The sequence below is a fragment of the Corvus cornix genome, chromosome Z (assembly GCF_000738735.6).
Source record: "Corvus cornix cornix isolate S_Up_H32 chromosome Z, ASM73873v5, whole genome shotgun sequence".
Classification (NCBI taxonomy): domain Eukaryota; kingdom Metazoa; phylum Chordata; class Aves; order Passeriformes; family Corvidae; genus Corvus; species Corvus cornix.
Window position 1 is genome coordinate 11,343,264 of NC_046357.1, and position 15,077 is coordinate 11,358,340.

Below are 15,077 nucleotides of genomic sequence, written 5' to 3' on the forward strand. Positions count from 1 at the left end.
AACCTCAACACAAAGAAATGGAAGGTTATTAAAGGTAAATAATCATGTTCATTCAGGAAGTCTCTTAAGAATCAATTTTTGCAGGATTGGAAAGTATTCTGGGAAAGTATTTCTATGTGTTCCCCTACTCCGGGACATTCCCTAGGTCAGTGCTATTGCCCTCTTGTTAAATTCAGGGTATGAAGTTAGCCTTTGCTTGATTCAATTAAGTCGGTGTTACTAAAATAAAAACAAATCTCGTAAGCAGCCTAATTTTATTCCTGCACTGTATCATTAACATGTTCCTGTTCAGCCATGAGACCAAACACCACAATGATTATTCATGACACACACATATTCACCAATGTTTCCTCTGGTATGGCAAAGAAAAAAATATTAACCTAACTAGCTTCTGATATTTGTGTGGTTTCAGACATGTGGAGTACTAACTCTCAAAGCAGAAGTCTGAAATTTAAGTCTTCTGAAAATCACACTATGAGTTTTCATTCATCCTTCACAAAATCACAGAATCTCAGAATGGGTCAGGTTGGAAGGGACCACAGTGGGTCAGCTGGTCCAATCTCCTTGCTCAATAAGGGTCATCCCAGAGCACATGGCACAGGATTCTGTCTAGATTGTGCTTTATTAGAATTCTTTTACATTACAGTCATACCTGGGACACAATAAAATCATGATCTTCATGAGCTGTGAGAGTAAAATTTCCTTTAAATTTTGACCAAATATATATGTTTTAGCTACTATTTCCTAACACTTCTGCACTATTTTTTCTTTTTTTAGAAAACATTAATGGATTTCAAACCAATTCCACGAATCACAGTTTCTGCTGGCCAGCTAGCTACCCAAGAACAGTGTAATGGCATAATTTAAAAGTACCTGCAGCTTAAATGATCTGTAATCAAAAAAAAGCAATAAACAATGAACATATTAACAGAGATGTGCTGATACAGTAGCTGTGGTCAACCTTTTGTCTGTGGCTGTCATTAGAACATGAATACTCCACCTTTGTTAGTCAATGGCATATTGGTACCTCTTTATCTATGTTTTTTTCATAATTATTTCTGGTTATGTTTTCAAACTGATTTTCAAGAATTCAAATCCAGAACAAGTATAAGAATAATCTATATAGCATCAGTTGATTGATGGTATATTGTTAGAAAAGAACTTTGAACAGAGTCATTATCTTCAGCAAAATGGCCTTGCAGATTTATTTCAGCCCTACATTTCACATCTAACTCATGCCATTAATCTCCAGGATGTTTATGAAGACATGCAGTTTTACTAGAGTTATTGCTCTTGCTCCTCCCAGTATGTGCAGAATAGTCCAACACTGTATCTTGACTGTGTCAATGAGTAAAAGATTTTATGTAAAATCAGAGGCACCTAACAAAGGGATAGAAGAATTGTCATATTAACATCCACATTTTTAGCAGAACTTCCAAAACAAGGAAACAAAGCTGATGCAGTCATGTTGTCACTGCACCTACCTGTCCATCTCCCTCATTGACTTCTGAACACAGCAGTCAATTCCTGGAAAATTTGTTTAGGGTGAGGAGGAAGGATAGTTCTCAACAAGGAGAAATTAGCGTTCCCTTTGAGGGAAAGGTAGCCATGTTAATTTAGCTGTTGTAACTGCTGGACTCTGTCTAGCAGGCTGCTGTGGCCTGAAAGCTCAGCGAGGGTTCCCTAGGGCCATGCGATTAATCGCATCCCGGAGTCCATTTCGGACAGCCCCGCGACTGGGCTCCAGCAGCCAGCAGTGTTACAACGCAGTGGATGGTAAAGAAGGTAGAGAAGGGTCTCTCATGAGGGACTGAGATGACTTTAATCACATCCTGTCCCCGCGACGTTCAGAGGTAGAGCGACAGCGTGGTCTGGGTGCGGGATGGTTTTGTCAGGGGCCCAGGGGCGGTCCCTGGGCGGGGTTGGGGTACAAGAACAAATAGGGAGAAACTGAGGGAGGGGCCAAGGCTAGGGAGGGAACAGGGGAACATACAGAGTCACGGGGTTAACAAGCCGCCACATTTAGCTATACTACTAGACATCAGAAGACTCCCTTGGAAGCAAGATATAAGGAAACAGTTAATAACAAAGATATATGAAGGCTCAGTGGTTTGGAAATACAGAAACAATAAATGTCATCAGATAAATGAGACTGGTCCCTCGCATATTGGCAGTCCAGATCTGGAAGAGTCCCTTGCAACATTCTTTACCTTCCTCCTGCCCACCACAAGTGACTCTAAAGACTTTGAGTACCCAAGATTAACCATCACAAAAGAAAGCAGGAGAGAGAACAGTGAATCACAAAATCTACTGTGCTACAAAAATCAGACCAAAAAATGGCCTTTCACTGGTCCTGCCACCATGAGCAGTCCCTTCAGACCACAGGAGTGGCAACAGGTTTCTGCTAATAGGCTTCCAATAATTAATGTTCCTAAGCGCAAACACAGGATATTCCCAATGGACGGAACAGGATGCACATGCACCTAGCATTCCTGCAGTCTTCCTGGGACGCTTCAGAAAGCCTCAAACCTGACAGGCTTTTTACTGCACTGTGGACCTGCAATAAAGCACCTCTTGGTGAAGATCTGGTATTACTGTCTCACAGTGGGAGAACTCTCCACCAAGAGTAAAGCTATCAGATATCAGGAAAGCTTTAACAGACAGAGTAAATCCTAAAGAGCTGGACATGGAAACATTCCTGCTTTAAAAAAAAGTACAGAGGATAGGCCTAGGGTAACCTACCATAATCTAAGAGTTAACACTCAGTGTGAGCAGACACGGTGACCAAACATCTCTCTGATCAGCAGATTTTTTTCCTAACAGCAGAATTCTCCCTGTCCTGTCATTAAATGTCATTAATAAATTGGTCATGTAAGATATGCAAGCCTTACTGATCTCCTTCCTCCTCTATGCTCTTTGGAAGATCATTTCTGAATGTAAATGAATATAAATTAATAAAAATTATAGTATAATATAATTCCCACTTTAAAATGTAGTCACAGCTTATTTATACACACTTGATTTTAATCCCTTATTTTTTGGTATAAGTTATCCTTCCCTGATGCTTACAGACCTTGTCATAACCTCTAATCTCCACTTTCTTAAGTTACCCAAGGTAAGCTCTTCCAGTATCCTTTCAGAAGCCAGGAAGTCCTGCTCATACTAGAAGTTTTCACTTGGTCACTCAGCATAGTTGACCAGAGTTGCACACAGGGCTGTAAACAGGACCTCATCAGTCCTCTGCACAAATTCTTTTCCTTCCTCTCCCAAAAACCATTTGCCTAATGCACATGTAAATTACATGTGCTTTTCCCATGTGCATGTCATGTTAGTGACTCATTGTCTCCCTGGCACAAAGCAAATATGACTTTATTATTTAACATTTTATCAAACTTTGGTTGAGTTCTATCACTCCAGTACAAAACTCTTCTCATCCTTCCTGTATAACAACTTGATTTTCCCCAGGAACTATTCAGTTTAGAATAGCTTCAGATAACATCAGTATAGGCACCAGACTCCTGACCCAAGTCATGGATCAGACAGGATCAGCCCCATGACGGATACCTGCAGAACACTGTGAGTAATCCCAGTTAAACCCTTTCCACTAAACTGATGTAGCTTTAACCATCTCCTTGTCTACCTTGCAGTCTTTCCGATAGGTCACATCCTCTCCCAATTGCCGTCACTTAAAATTCAACAAAGGACATCACATCACATGAAATACTCTCTTGAAATCTAGGCAAATAAATTAAATGTCAGCTAAACCTTGTAAAAGAGGAATTAACTTATTCAGACACAATCCTTCTTTAGTGAAACCTACATTAGATGTAGTTACATACATTGAATGTTTTTCAAACATTCAAAACTGTTCTTAGAGTTACATAATGTTGTGCTCAAGAAAAAAACCCACATAGCTGCCCTAGTGATTGCCTGGTTTGAGGAAAATAGGTAGTATGTTTACTAATTGCCCTTATAAGTATCTGTAGTTGTATTTGCTATTATCTCTATAATAGATAGTATAGATATGTTCCATTGAAAGTTTAATAGAAAACAACTGGTTTGGGACTTAGAGCAATACAGTAATGCTATCTGTGCTGTAGCACTAAAATTATAGGGAATCCTGATTTCACCACAGAATGCAGTTTAAATCTTGCTTCTTACACAGATATGGTATTTTCTATTATTTTAATATCATATTTATTTATCCCCCATTACTTCGTACTGAGAAGATTGCTTACCAAAAACTCAACTGATTTTTATTTAGAAGTTAGACATCACCAAAATATGCCAGTATCCTCTTTCCTGTATCTGCCAGTATTTCACTCCCTTTCTTTCTTCTTTCACCCTTTTTTGTTAAGCCCTTTGTTTTAGTTTTTGGGTTTTTTCTAGATCTAGCTCACTGAAGTTTATTGCCATATGCCCCTTCTTCGTTTAATTTTTGTGCAGAATAGGAAGTCTGCAGAACTTTAATACCCTGTCAGACAGGACAATCCTATTTTTCTCATAGTATCAGCTATGAAGAGCTGAATAATTAAAGGCTAATTGATAGAAATATAGTTCAGCCTATTAGAGATAGAAAATTACTTCAGATTTTAAATATCCATGAAAGTCTGGGTCAGAAGGAGACATGCACAGGGTTGATAGTGAAGCCTAAATACATGAAAATGCAGGAACCCTGAGTATGAAAAACAAAACCAAAATACATTTGCCTTTTTAATTCAGTCAAAGATTACTGAAAAAAATAACTACATAATTTTATCATCAGCATAGACAGGCTTTTCATAAAAATCTTGGAAGTCATTAAATGAATGAATAAAACCTATTCATCCTTCAAAGTGGTGCGATGTAACCCAAACAAATACTGTTTAAAATTCTGTTAGGTCTCTGATAATGTGCAAAACAAGAATACTGCTGATATCTTTTCCTGTGAAGGCTGGACAGACCACATACGCTTTCTAAATAAATGTTGACAGTGAAGGACAAAGAACATTTCTGACTCCCTCTAGTACAGTGCATACTCCTTAGCAGGCTTGTGGAGACAGAAGAACTGAAATTATGGTAAGTACAGGACTTTATTCATTTACTTTTTATTAAATGGATGCATTGCCACTAAAACTGCTGTGAATGTGACTGTAAATCTTTATATTTATTTCTAAGAGTTTTCAAATCCTTCCATCTGGCTTCCTGCTTTTGAGGGCATGAGGAAACTTTTTATTTTTTTTAGGTCCTTCATCATCTGAACTGGTTTGTATGTACTTTACTGATTCTGGCATACAAAATTAAGGAAAACAACTTATTTCAAGGCCAAACTGAAAAACTAGATTGTGTATCCAGAGGAATTCTGCAGTCAAATGTCAGTGTGACACCAACAAAGAAATGGGGCACACCTAATTAGATTTTAAAAAAACCAATTCTACTATCTTATTTTGATTCAGCAGGGCTTTGTAACTAAAAAGATAAAGGATTTTATCTATAAATCTTCAGTATAGTTGGATGGGGACTGTGGTGTGGTGTTGTGTGTTTAGCAAACTGATAGAATTTGTTTCCTTAGAAAGTCAGTTTCATTAGACTCTCTATATGTATCTTTTTATAAGTATTTTATTAATAAAACAAACTGATAATTTCAAGATTAGTGTTTTTACAGGTAAATGTTGAAAAGTAAGAAATCTGAATAACTTTTCAGGCCATCTTTGCTCTTGGAAAAGATTTAGAACTCCTGGAGTAGCTTGTATACATTTATCATGGTACCTCTGTCCAAAGGTACCACAACCATCTTCCCTGGCTGCAGTACTACTAAAGAATTATTATTTACTTGAGGCTGTTAATCCTCTTTCAAAAGAAAGAAACGTGCCTTGTGAAACTTACAGGTGAAAAAGGTTCCTCATTGCAAGTGCCACTTGAAAAATGGTAATGTGAAATAGATGGAATAAAATATGGTTCACACTTAATAATGCTGCACAAAATTCTGAGTGCTCTGGTTGAATTTGTCTCTGCTTTACGCTATGATCAAATTCTTACTGAATCTGAAGCAAAATGTTTACATAAGGCATACTTTTTGGTTTTAAAATATAAACCAGGTACTTTTATTTTATTTATTTCTGTTGTAATCCCACTGTGCAGAACCAAGTACTGAAGGTCAAAACACTATATTTGCTTACACCAATAATTCAAGTCACTTGACTTACTCTAGATTTACGTATGAATAAACAGGATCTGAATAAGGACTACCAAAGTAGTATCTTGCTGTGCTGTTGCCTGCTGATTTCTAGCTGCCACAGGGATTCTTGTACTAGAGGAACACAGATACGTATGCAATACTTGTATTTGCAAAATCCTACATTAAAATTTGCACACAGTTAGTCTTCTGGCATGATTCAAGTGGCTAGCTGCTTTCACAAACAGGTTTGTTTAGAAATAGTATGCTTCTGGATATGTTAATCACTGAACTTCTGCTGTTGCCAAATGGAGCTTGAAAATAAGCAACAATTAACAGTTTCACTTTTTTGATTAAATCCTTACAGATTTCCAGGTTGTTTCCCTGATTCCAAATACGAATGACAATTCAAAGTTATGCAAGCCATGAATTTATTCCTTTAGTCTATTTTCTTGACAATGCTACATAAAATTATGGGGAAGGAAGTGCTTTCATCTTTGCATTACAGGCAACCCAAAAACTTCACCAAGGAAGCAAATCACATTTTTTGGTCTTTGCTTTGATGCTGCACAGGTGGAAATTTATATTACAGCAATATGAAAAGACAGAAAAAAATTAGGAGAGCAAAAGAAGTAACAGAAAAAAGTAGAGTAAAGAGTACTTTGGGAAAGTTTGATTTGTGGCAGTTTTACACCAGCAAACAAACTTGTGGAAAAAATAGTATTCCTACCAAAAAAAAAAAAAATCAATGAACTTCTTGAGCATGAGATTGGGTATAATCTGGTTTTAGTGCATACAGAAAGAGATAGAGGGAGCAAAGTTAGGCCTGCAGAATCCTGAAATCCAAATGAGGAGCAAAACATAGAATTCACTACTTCATTTTTGACCATCACCACAGAGGAAAGTTTAGACCAAAACACTTGGATATAATATCAGCTGAAAAAAATACAAGAACTACAATAATAGCTTCAGACAGATGAGACTGCAGCTTATTAACCCAAGGGGAAGAGTTGCATTTTCTTTTGATTTCAAGTCAGGACAGGCTGCATTGATTCCTGACCTAGAGAAATACCCCTTGGCATGCCTGTCTTTTTGCAGTGATACTGATAATTCTCAGATATACTCTAAGAAGCAAAAAAACTTTTGAGACATGAGAATTTAGTAATAAATTTTCTGATGAAAATAAGGCAAACCAAGAAATTTGATTGATCTGTTAGGGTTTACCCTTTGTTTAAAGAAAAAAAATAAATCCTACAGATTCTGCACAGAAAGATGTATTATATACAATTATATGTTGGTCATAAAATGGGATGAGTGCCTAACCACATTCAGAAGGAACCATCTCCTAAGGAGCTCTCTGTGAAGTGAGTTCTACCTGCCTGCGAAAATCACTGAGGTCACTGGACTTCTGACAGCCACAGAAGACCAGCAGGTCTTGCATAACTGCAAACACAGACTTTTGAAACTGATTTGTGCAAAACACAGCTCGCAGGGCTAAGAATAATAAAATGTTCAGGATACTATTGTTTTTGTTAAACATGCAAGGTTTTCTGTCTGTGAAGCTGAACTGGAGCATAAGAAGTAGAGAAACACTGAGAGATAATTCTTTTTTCCTGATATTTATGCTACTTTCAAAAATTCTATAAACTAACATCTGCTCCAATTAAATCCAAAAGTACTTTTTTTACTCACTATATAAGACACTAGGAAAAACACTGTAATGGTAAAGCCAGACAAGCGACAGGAGGATTGCCTGCAGCTCTCAATGACAGCTCTGCTGTGTGCATACATAATGCCCTCTATTGGCACAGAGAGACAAGCTGCACTCAGAGCCTCACAAATCCCAGCATCCTAGTTATCCTATTGTGTCTTGCATCCAGCTTGAGAGCCCCATCATATTGTTTAGGGAAACTGTTGGCAAGCCAGGACTACTACATCCACTAGACCATTCACACTGGTACCAGGCAATATTTAAGAGATGCTGAATGAATTGCAACCTTCCCCATCCCTGTACTTTGAAACTTAGACAAAAAACGCATTTGCAGACACCCCTAGAATTCAGAACAACAATACCCTTCATATGATATTTATTTGTTAAAGTTTTTCATATTCTTGGGGAGTGGAAGGGAGGGAGGAGGAGGGGAAGCTAATATAGGAAAATGTGTTAGGTATGTAAATTAGACCAAGATAAATCATATGCATAAACAAATGTAAATATGAAGCTGATATAGAACATATCATGCGACATCGATAACGGCTCCTGATAGCATAATGCAGATAACACAAGGATATTTAAAGGTGCACTTTTAAATTTTTTGTTGTAGAAGCAGTTGTAGTTTTTATCAGTAAATCATCCACGCCTGAATCAACAGCCTTGGATTAAGAACCTGATGGGATTTGTGGGTTCATTTCAACAGAAAGTCATCTTTTTAGATATTTTTTCTTACAAACCGTTCATGTTTTTCATTTAGTTAAGAGAAAAAAAACCCTAAAAAACAATAAAAGTAATTCTTCATCAGAGTTCAGTTTTCTTTACAGGAAAAATATGAAATGAACAAAAAGAGCACCTACCTTCAGCCACATCCCTCAATGTAAAAGGTGAAGTACACAGAAAATTAAGAGTGGAAAAATTACACAGAAATGTACAAAAACAAAGCCACACCTATGTTCCAGCACTGAAACTGTGAACAATGGTCTCTTAATTTGCAATGTCATCACTGGATGATATTGAAAAGCCACGAAAATTATTTATTGCTCATTTAAAAGTAGGACATGTAAGAAATTTGCCAAATTCAATCCATAATTATAGGCAAAATGATTTAATACTTTTAGAGAGTTTACATTTTCATTGAATGAAATAGGGATCAGAGGATCTTGTGCATATTGTATTTGCAGCTATGGCTGGGTGTTCCTTTCACTTCTGCTGATGCATGTCTAATGCCTTTTCTTCCCATTGGTCACTTGTTTCACTAAGTTCTTGAGAAGTGTCACAACCTCTACAATGCCATGATTCTTCTGTAAACCCCTGAGGGCATCTGCATTTTGATTCTAAAGATGAATCATAGGGATACCTCTTTTCGTATGTCTTTGGGAGAAGAAAAACTTTCAGAAATCATGTCTCCAGGCTTTCACTTAGTTCTCTTCTACAAAGGCTCTCAAAACAACAATTAAGGCACAACCATTGATCTTCTCCATTTCTCAGTAATTTTTTAAACTATTTCCAAAATCCTTTTGTCAATTCCTTTTATATCTTCAAGTGTTTATTCTTCAGTGGTCCTATTTCTATGATTTCTGTGGTCTTACCTTATTCTCTTCTGGATCTCAGTCTTTAATTCATTATTCCACACCTAAGTTTCCATGGATTTGAGTATTTTCTTCACATGACATGAGTTTTTTATCAAATCTCTGTTCATCATCCTGTAAGAGAAGTTTTTCAGGCTCAAATTTATGCAATAGCCCACAAGAATGAACAGTATGGACCCCCCCTCAGCTGACCAGTGCTGCATTTCTGTTTCCTGCTGCTCTTCTCGCCCCCAGCAGCTGTCGTATACTTCACAGTAAAAATATTCTGTTCAATTGATGATCTACCCAATGGCCCAATTTTTTATGAATGCTCAGCAGACTCACCTTACCTTTCAATCTAGCCCTTGCTCACCAAAAGGTTGGCAGTGTGATCTTGCATTACAAAAAAAATTGAATTTTTTTTTCCCATACAATTTAGCCTCTGGAGCAAAAAAAATCTGGTATATGCTGCCTCATCTGTCATGGCCTATAGCTTCTCTGAGGCAACAGCAAAACTGAAAGAGACCCTGATGAACTTCCCCTTCTCATTCACACAAATTCTGTAACCAGAAGATTCAAGTGCCTGTAACAGTGCAAATAACAGATTTGGTAAGTAACTAAATTTGCACGATTAAAGTTAAGAAAGCAGTCATAGCTTCTCTGCCTCTTAGGCAGGACAGTGGGCAGGCACTGAGTAAACATAACAGCAGCAACTCAATTCCCTGTGCTCACAGTAGGTGATCAGGGAATTTGGACGCATGACAGACAAGAAGTTAAGAGAAGCATTATTGCTGTTTTCAAATGTCTAATGGAAGTGTGTCATACTCATCTCAGAGATGCACAAGGACAGAGTGAGAGGCAATGGGAGAAGAAAGGCATTAGAAACAAAGCAAAAAAAAAAAAAAAAAACCCCACAACAAAAAATCCCAATTAGTTTACTTTTTTTGTTGGTTTGGTTTTGTTGTTGTTTCTAGGTTTCTGGGTTTGTTTTTTTTTCCTTTTACTTTTCTTTTAACAGTGATGGAAATCAAAAGCTGGGACAAGTTAGAGAGGCTGCAGATTTCCACCCTTTCTCCCTCCCTCCCTAAATGATGCTGGACGGTTACGATTTGTAACCATTAGAGGTCACTATTGTGCCGGCACTCGGGAAAGGCACCACGTTAAAAATAGGCCCAGGATATTTGTACAGAGAAAGCACTGCTTAAAAGCGTTCCCTTCTGTGCATGGCTGAAAGGTGGGACCCATCTGACCGCAGGGCAGGTGTATGGTGGAAGAGGGGATACACAGGTCACTTATGTCTCATTTCCCAGGTAGCACATTCCAAATACTGGATAAAAAGGGGAAGAGGTTAGCAGAAGAGAGGGAAATCTTCAAAAAAGAGAGGAGAGTAGGACAGGGAGGAAGAAATGTTCTTTTTGAAAGAAACTCTTAATGTACCAGCAAGGCTTCAGAATATAGGGTTTGTGAGCACACTCTGTCTAAGCTGACTTCACCAAAAGGACTCTCAGCAGATGGAAAACTGATCCTGGTTTTCTGCTGTGATTGCCAGAGGCACAGATGAATGCATTCTCACATAAATGAAATTCTCCTTTCTTTTGTTTACGGATTTATATCACAGGCTAACCAGTCACTTTAAAGCCAGAAGGCTTTGTGACCAACCTGCCACTACCTGCTAAAGATCAGGAATCAGGGATAGTCAAAGTTTTTTAAAAGCTTAAAGGATAGGGACCTAAAAAGGATGTCAGGCATTAAGCAAACACTAGATAGAAGGACTTAGTAAATTTTTTCTGAATCATTCTTCTTAAAGATGTTTGGATTAAACTGTGTTTTCATTTTTAAAATTTATTATCTCTGATTAAAACTGTTTCTGAAGTCACTTTGTGTTTTGAAAAGTTTATGATGTGGGAGCATTCTCTTTGTTGTTGTTATTTAGGCCACATCATTATTTTCTTTTTTTTTTAAGCTTTGCCTTTCCCCCTTCTTGTTTTAGAATATAAAAAAAATTGCAGTATGGCATACATGGTAACTAAAAAATTAAAACTTCAGACCACAAGAAAAGACTCTACAAGTACCAGATGTAGTTCAAATAAGACAATTATCACGGAAGCACTGGAAAAGGATACAGAAGCAGAGTGATTCCTGCAACTGAGAATTTAACTTGAGCCTTAACTTTCTGTTTCAGATGCGTTCAAATTTAGCCTCACTTGTGACAGGTAACTTCTTGAGAGCAAATAAAGTACAGGAAAGTGTCAATTTTCACTCATTAAAACTCTTTTTTTTTTAAGCTTTACCAGGGATTGTTTGACTGATTGAGATTGACCGTGAAAATGTAGGAGATTTTGTTTGTTTCAGGTTTTTTAAGCAAACATCTTTTAAAAGCAAAAGCAGCCTGATCCCTGTAATATGAATTGGGGAATAGCTAACAAATATAAGTCTGATCTTCCACTTTTTAAAATGAAAAGACTGAAGAGCTGTTGTTAAGAAATCATCTGACATTTATAGAGATTATATTGCTCTCATCTGAAACCTTTTATTAGAGGTTTAAGGAGGATACATTGAAGGGTGAAGGCCCTTTATTACCCAGTTCCCGAGAAAGCCTAAGATACCTGAGCTAGGTGATACCTGAAGAGGCACAGATGTCAACTGCAAGTCCTCTCTGCTCCATTAAGGTAGTGCAGAAGGGCAAACAGCTCAGAACAGGACCTTGCCTGCAGCTTGGGTGCTTTTTAGGAAATATGAATTTCTGTTTTGCTTCTCTGCACTAAAAGCAGGTGAGACGTGAAGAGCTGATGGGTGTTTAATATACAAGAGGGCAGGAAAGGAAGTTGTTAAATTTGTGTATGAAAGTGCGGGCTGTCCAGAGACATCCCTCTCTCCCTCCCACAGGGTTTACACAACTCCCGGTGACACATTTGCATAGGTTTTTGCACACCTTTTTGCCTCCCAGGCGGAGGCAGGGAAGGACTGTTGAAGAGAACGAGAAGTCAGGAGAGCTTTGTTAAAGCTGACTGTTCCTCCTGCTTTCCCACTTCCTCCTGGCAGCGGCGGCAGCAGCAGCAGCAGCTGAGGGGGGCGGGGGCGGGGGAGGGTGGTTCTGAAGGAGAAGCCAACCAGCTGATAATCGCCTGCCCAGCCATTCACATGAGGGTATATAGGGTGGAAACTGAAGCAACTTCTTCCTTGAGAAAGTTTTCCTTCCTCTCTGACGTCCCAATGTCTCCTTCCCGCAGTTGAGGCTCCCTCCCTTCTCCTCTCCCCGGCGCAGCTGCTGCGATCGCCGCCTCCGCGCTCTCAGGCCTGCACGGGCTCCGGCCAGCCCCGGTCCCTCCGGGCCAGCCTGAGTCCCGGCAAGGGAAGCGCAGAGTCGGGCCCGGCGAGCGGACGCTGGAGGAAGGCCGGGCACAGGCACAGCCATTCCTAAGGGGCACGGAGGAGGTGGCTGAGGGCGCACAATAGGGCAGACCCTCCCCCCGCTGCCAGAGGTCTTCTGCGCACACAAACTGCTTGTGCTCAGCTTCCAGTAGCCCTGCCCTGTTCCTCCATCCTCCCTGTCACCCCAATCTCCTAATTTCCTCTCATACACAGCTTCTAGCAACTTCCCAGCCAGCGAGTCGGCTTGCCTGCTAGTCTCCTGAGTGGCTGCCTTGCCTTACTGCGACGGCCACCACGTCCTGTCCACATCCCCCTTGCCTCAGACTAGGACTCGGTTGTTGCAAACTCAGCCATCACAGCTACACTCACATCACCTGCAATTTTGCTCATTAAGCCGTCTAAGCAAGCTACCCCTGGTGACCAGGGGTGGCCCTCAGTGAGGCAGAGCTGTGGGGTGTGAGCAGCAATGGTGCTGTGGCACACTCTGTGAGCATTCATCAGCGCTCTTCACATCGTAGTGAACTCTGTGCCCTCCAGAGGGTTTCCTTGTGGAGGGGTTTAGCAAAAGCGTGGTGTTGCCATTTGGTCTGTCTGGAGTGTTTTCTGCTGCGGCACTGCTTTCAATTCCCCCTGGACTCCTGGAACTGAACCCAGGCAGATAGAACCCCCCGAGTGCTGACATGAGCAGAACCCTCACAGCTTGCAGGGCAAAAAGCCTCGTTGAAAAGCCACTTAATCTGAGCCCCCCGTGTGGGTGAGCTAGGCAGCAAAAGGGGCAGGGAAGAGCCTGTGACATGGCAGTGGGCACTGGGGGTCAGTGCAGGGGCAGGCATGGAAGGGGGTGCAGGGCAGTGCAGAACAAGACAGCTAATGCCCGAATACGAGCTTTTTATTGACATAAAAATTGCTTGAGATTTGAGCACTCCTCAAGTTACTAAATGGAAAGACTTCTGGCTTTTTGCATGAAAGATTTTTCTGTACAGCAGGTGCTTTGCATCAGCTTCAGCTGTCCCCAGGAAGGCCTGTGATTTATTACAGTACATACACCCCAGCAGAAAACCAGGATCTTAACACCACTTGATTGTGAAGCTCTGGAGTGTGCCAGGTTTCCTTCATGACAGGAACATGTCCTTCACAAGGCATAGTCAGGGTAAGGACTTTGACTTCTTCCTTGAATTTGGCAATCCTACATTTCTTTAGTGTAGAAGAATAAAAATAGTGGAAACAGATTGCTGCACTCCTTGTTCAGGCAAGTATAAATTTATTAAAAATAAGCAATGGTTATAAGGTTATAGATATTGAGTAACTACATTTTAAAAGAGCCACAGCACTGACTTGAGGAACTTCCAGGGAATCCTGCATGTCCCCGAAAGCATCAGGAAAGCCAAATTGTTCCCATAAGCATGACAGTGCATGTAGACACAAGGAAATGCTGTTAAATTGCTCATGACCAAACTTCTGCCAGAAATACTAAAACCACCTTCAAATGAGAATGAGATGGAAATGCAGCAGCACATTTTTGAGGAAGTCTAGCCATGTCTGCAGACACAAAGATAACGCAGACTGACCCTACCAAAAATGCTGGTTCTCATAGTGCACTGTAGCAACTGCAGACAAAAGCTCCTGCCAGTGTTCAGGAATATCAAGTTTATTCTGAAAATCAGGTACTTTCCAAAGTGGTGCTGTAATAGCATCACTGCTACGGCAAGATGGCACTTCTCCCCAGGAACTCTGACTCTGGGGAGTGGCACAGCGCTGTGAAGCAGGACTGCTGAGTCTTTGCCTTGTCCTCTGATGAGGTTCATGTACTCAAAATGTTACCTCAGAAACTGCATGAAACCAGGTAGTCTGAAATTCTTTCAGTACAAGTATGTACAGAGATTATTGATAGAGAAATATGTTATTTCTGCTCCTGTGGCAAGTCTTCCCCCATGTCACTGAAAACTGGGAAATAAACTCTCCAACCAATTTGTTAGTTAGGAAAAACAACATTACTTTATTAGCAACACTGGGTGCATGGGGAATTCTCCTTAAAAGTATTCTTTTAAGAATAATAATTCTCCAGAGTATATTCCTGAATACATGTATATATACTAATTACTTCAATTTACTTGTTTGAATATGGTTCCTGATCTTCTGATGAATCTTTTCTCCTTGAGAGTGTCAGGTCATAATGTACTTCTCTTATCATTCTTTGCTCTGACACACAATCCTTGTTCTCAAAACTAAGATATCAGCTAGTACATATTAATCACTGATAGAAGTAAAC

The 15,077-nt window shown here is 39.7% G+C and overlaps 1 protein-coding gene across 2 annotated transcripts in view; it reads left to right on the forward strand.

Moving 5' to 3' along the window:
- Positions 1 to 1,039: 1,039 nt before the first annotated feature.
- Positions 1,040 to 15,077, forward strand: part of FYB1 (FYN binding protein 1) — a 61,715-nt gene continuing 47,677 nt past the window's right edge. For both annotated transcript variants that reach the window (XM_019283338.3, XM_019283339.3), the window contains exon 1: positions 1,040 to 5,058. In XM_019283338.3, the coding sequence (XP_019138883.1) occupies positions 5,056 to 5,058 (3 nt within the window). In that variant the 5' untranslated portion in view covers positions 1,040 to 5,055. The remainder of the gene's footprint in view (positions 5,059 to 15,077) is intronic.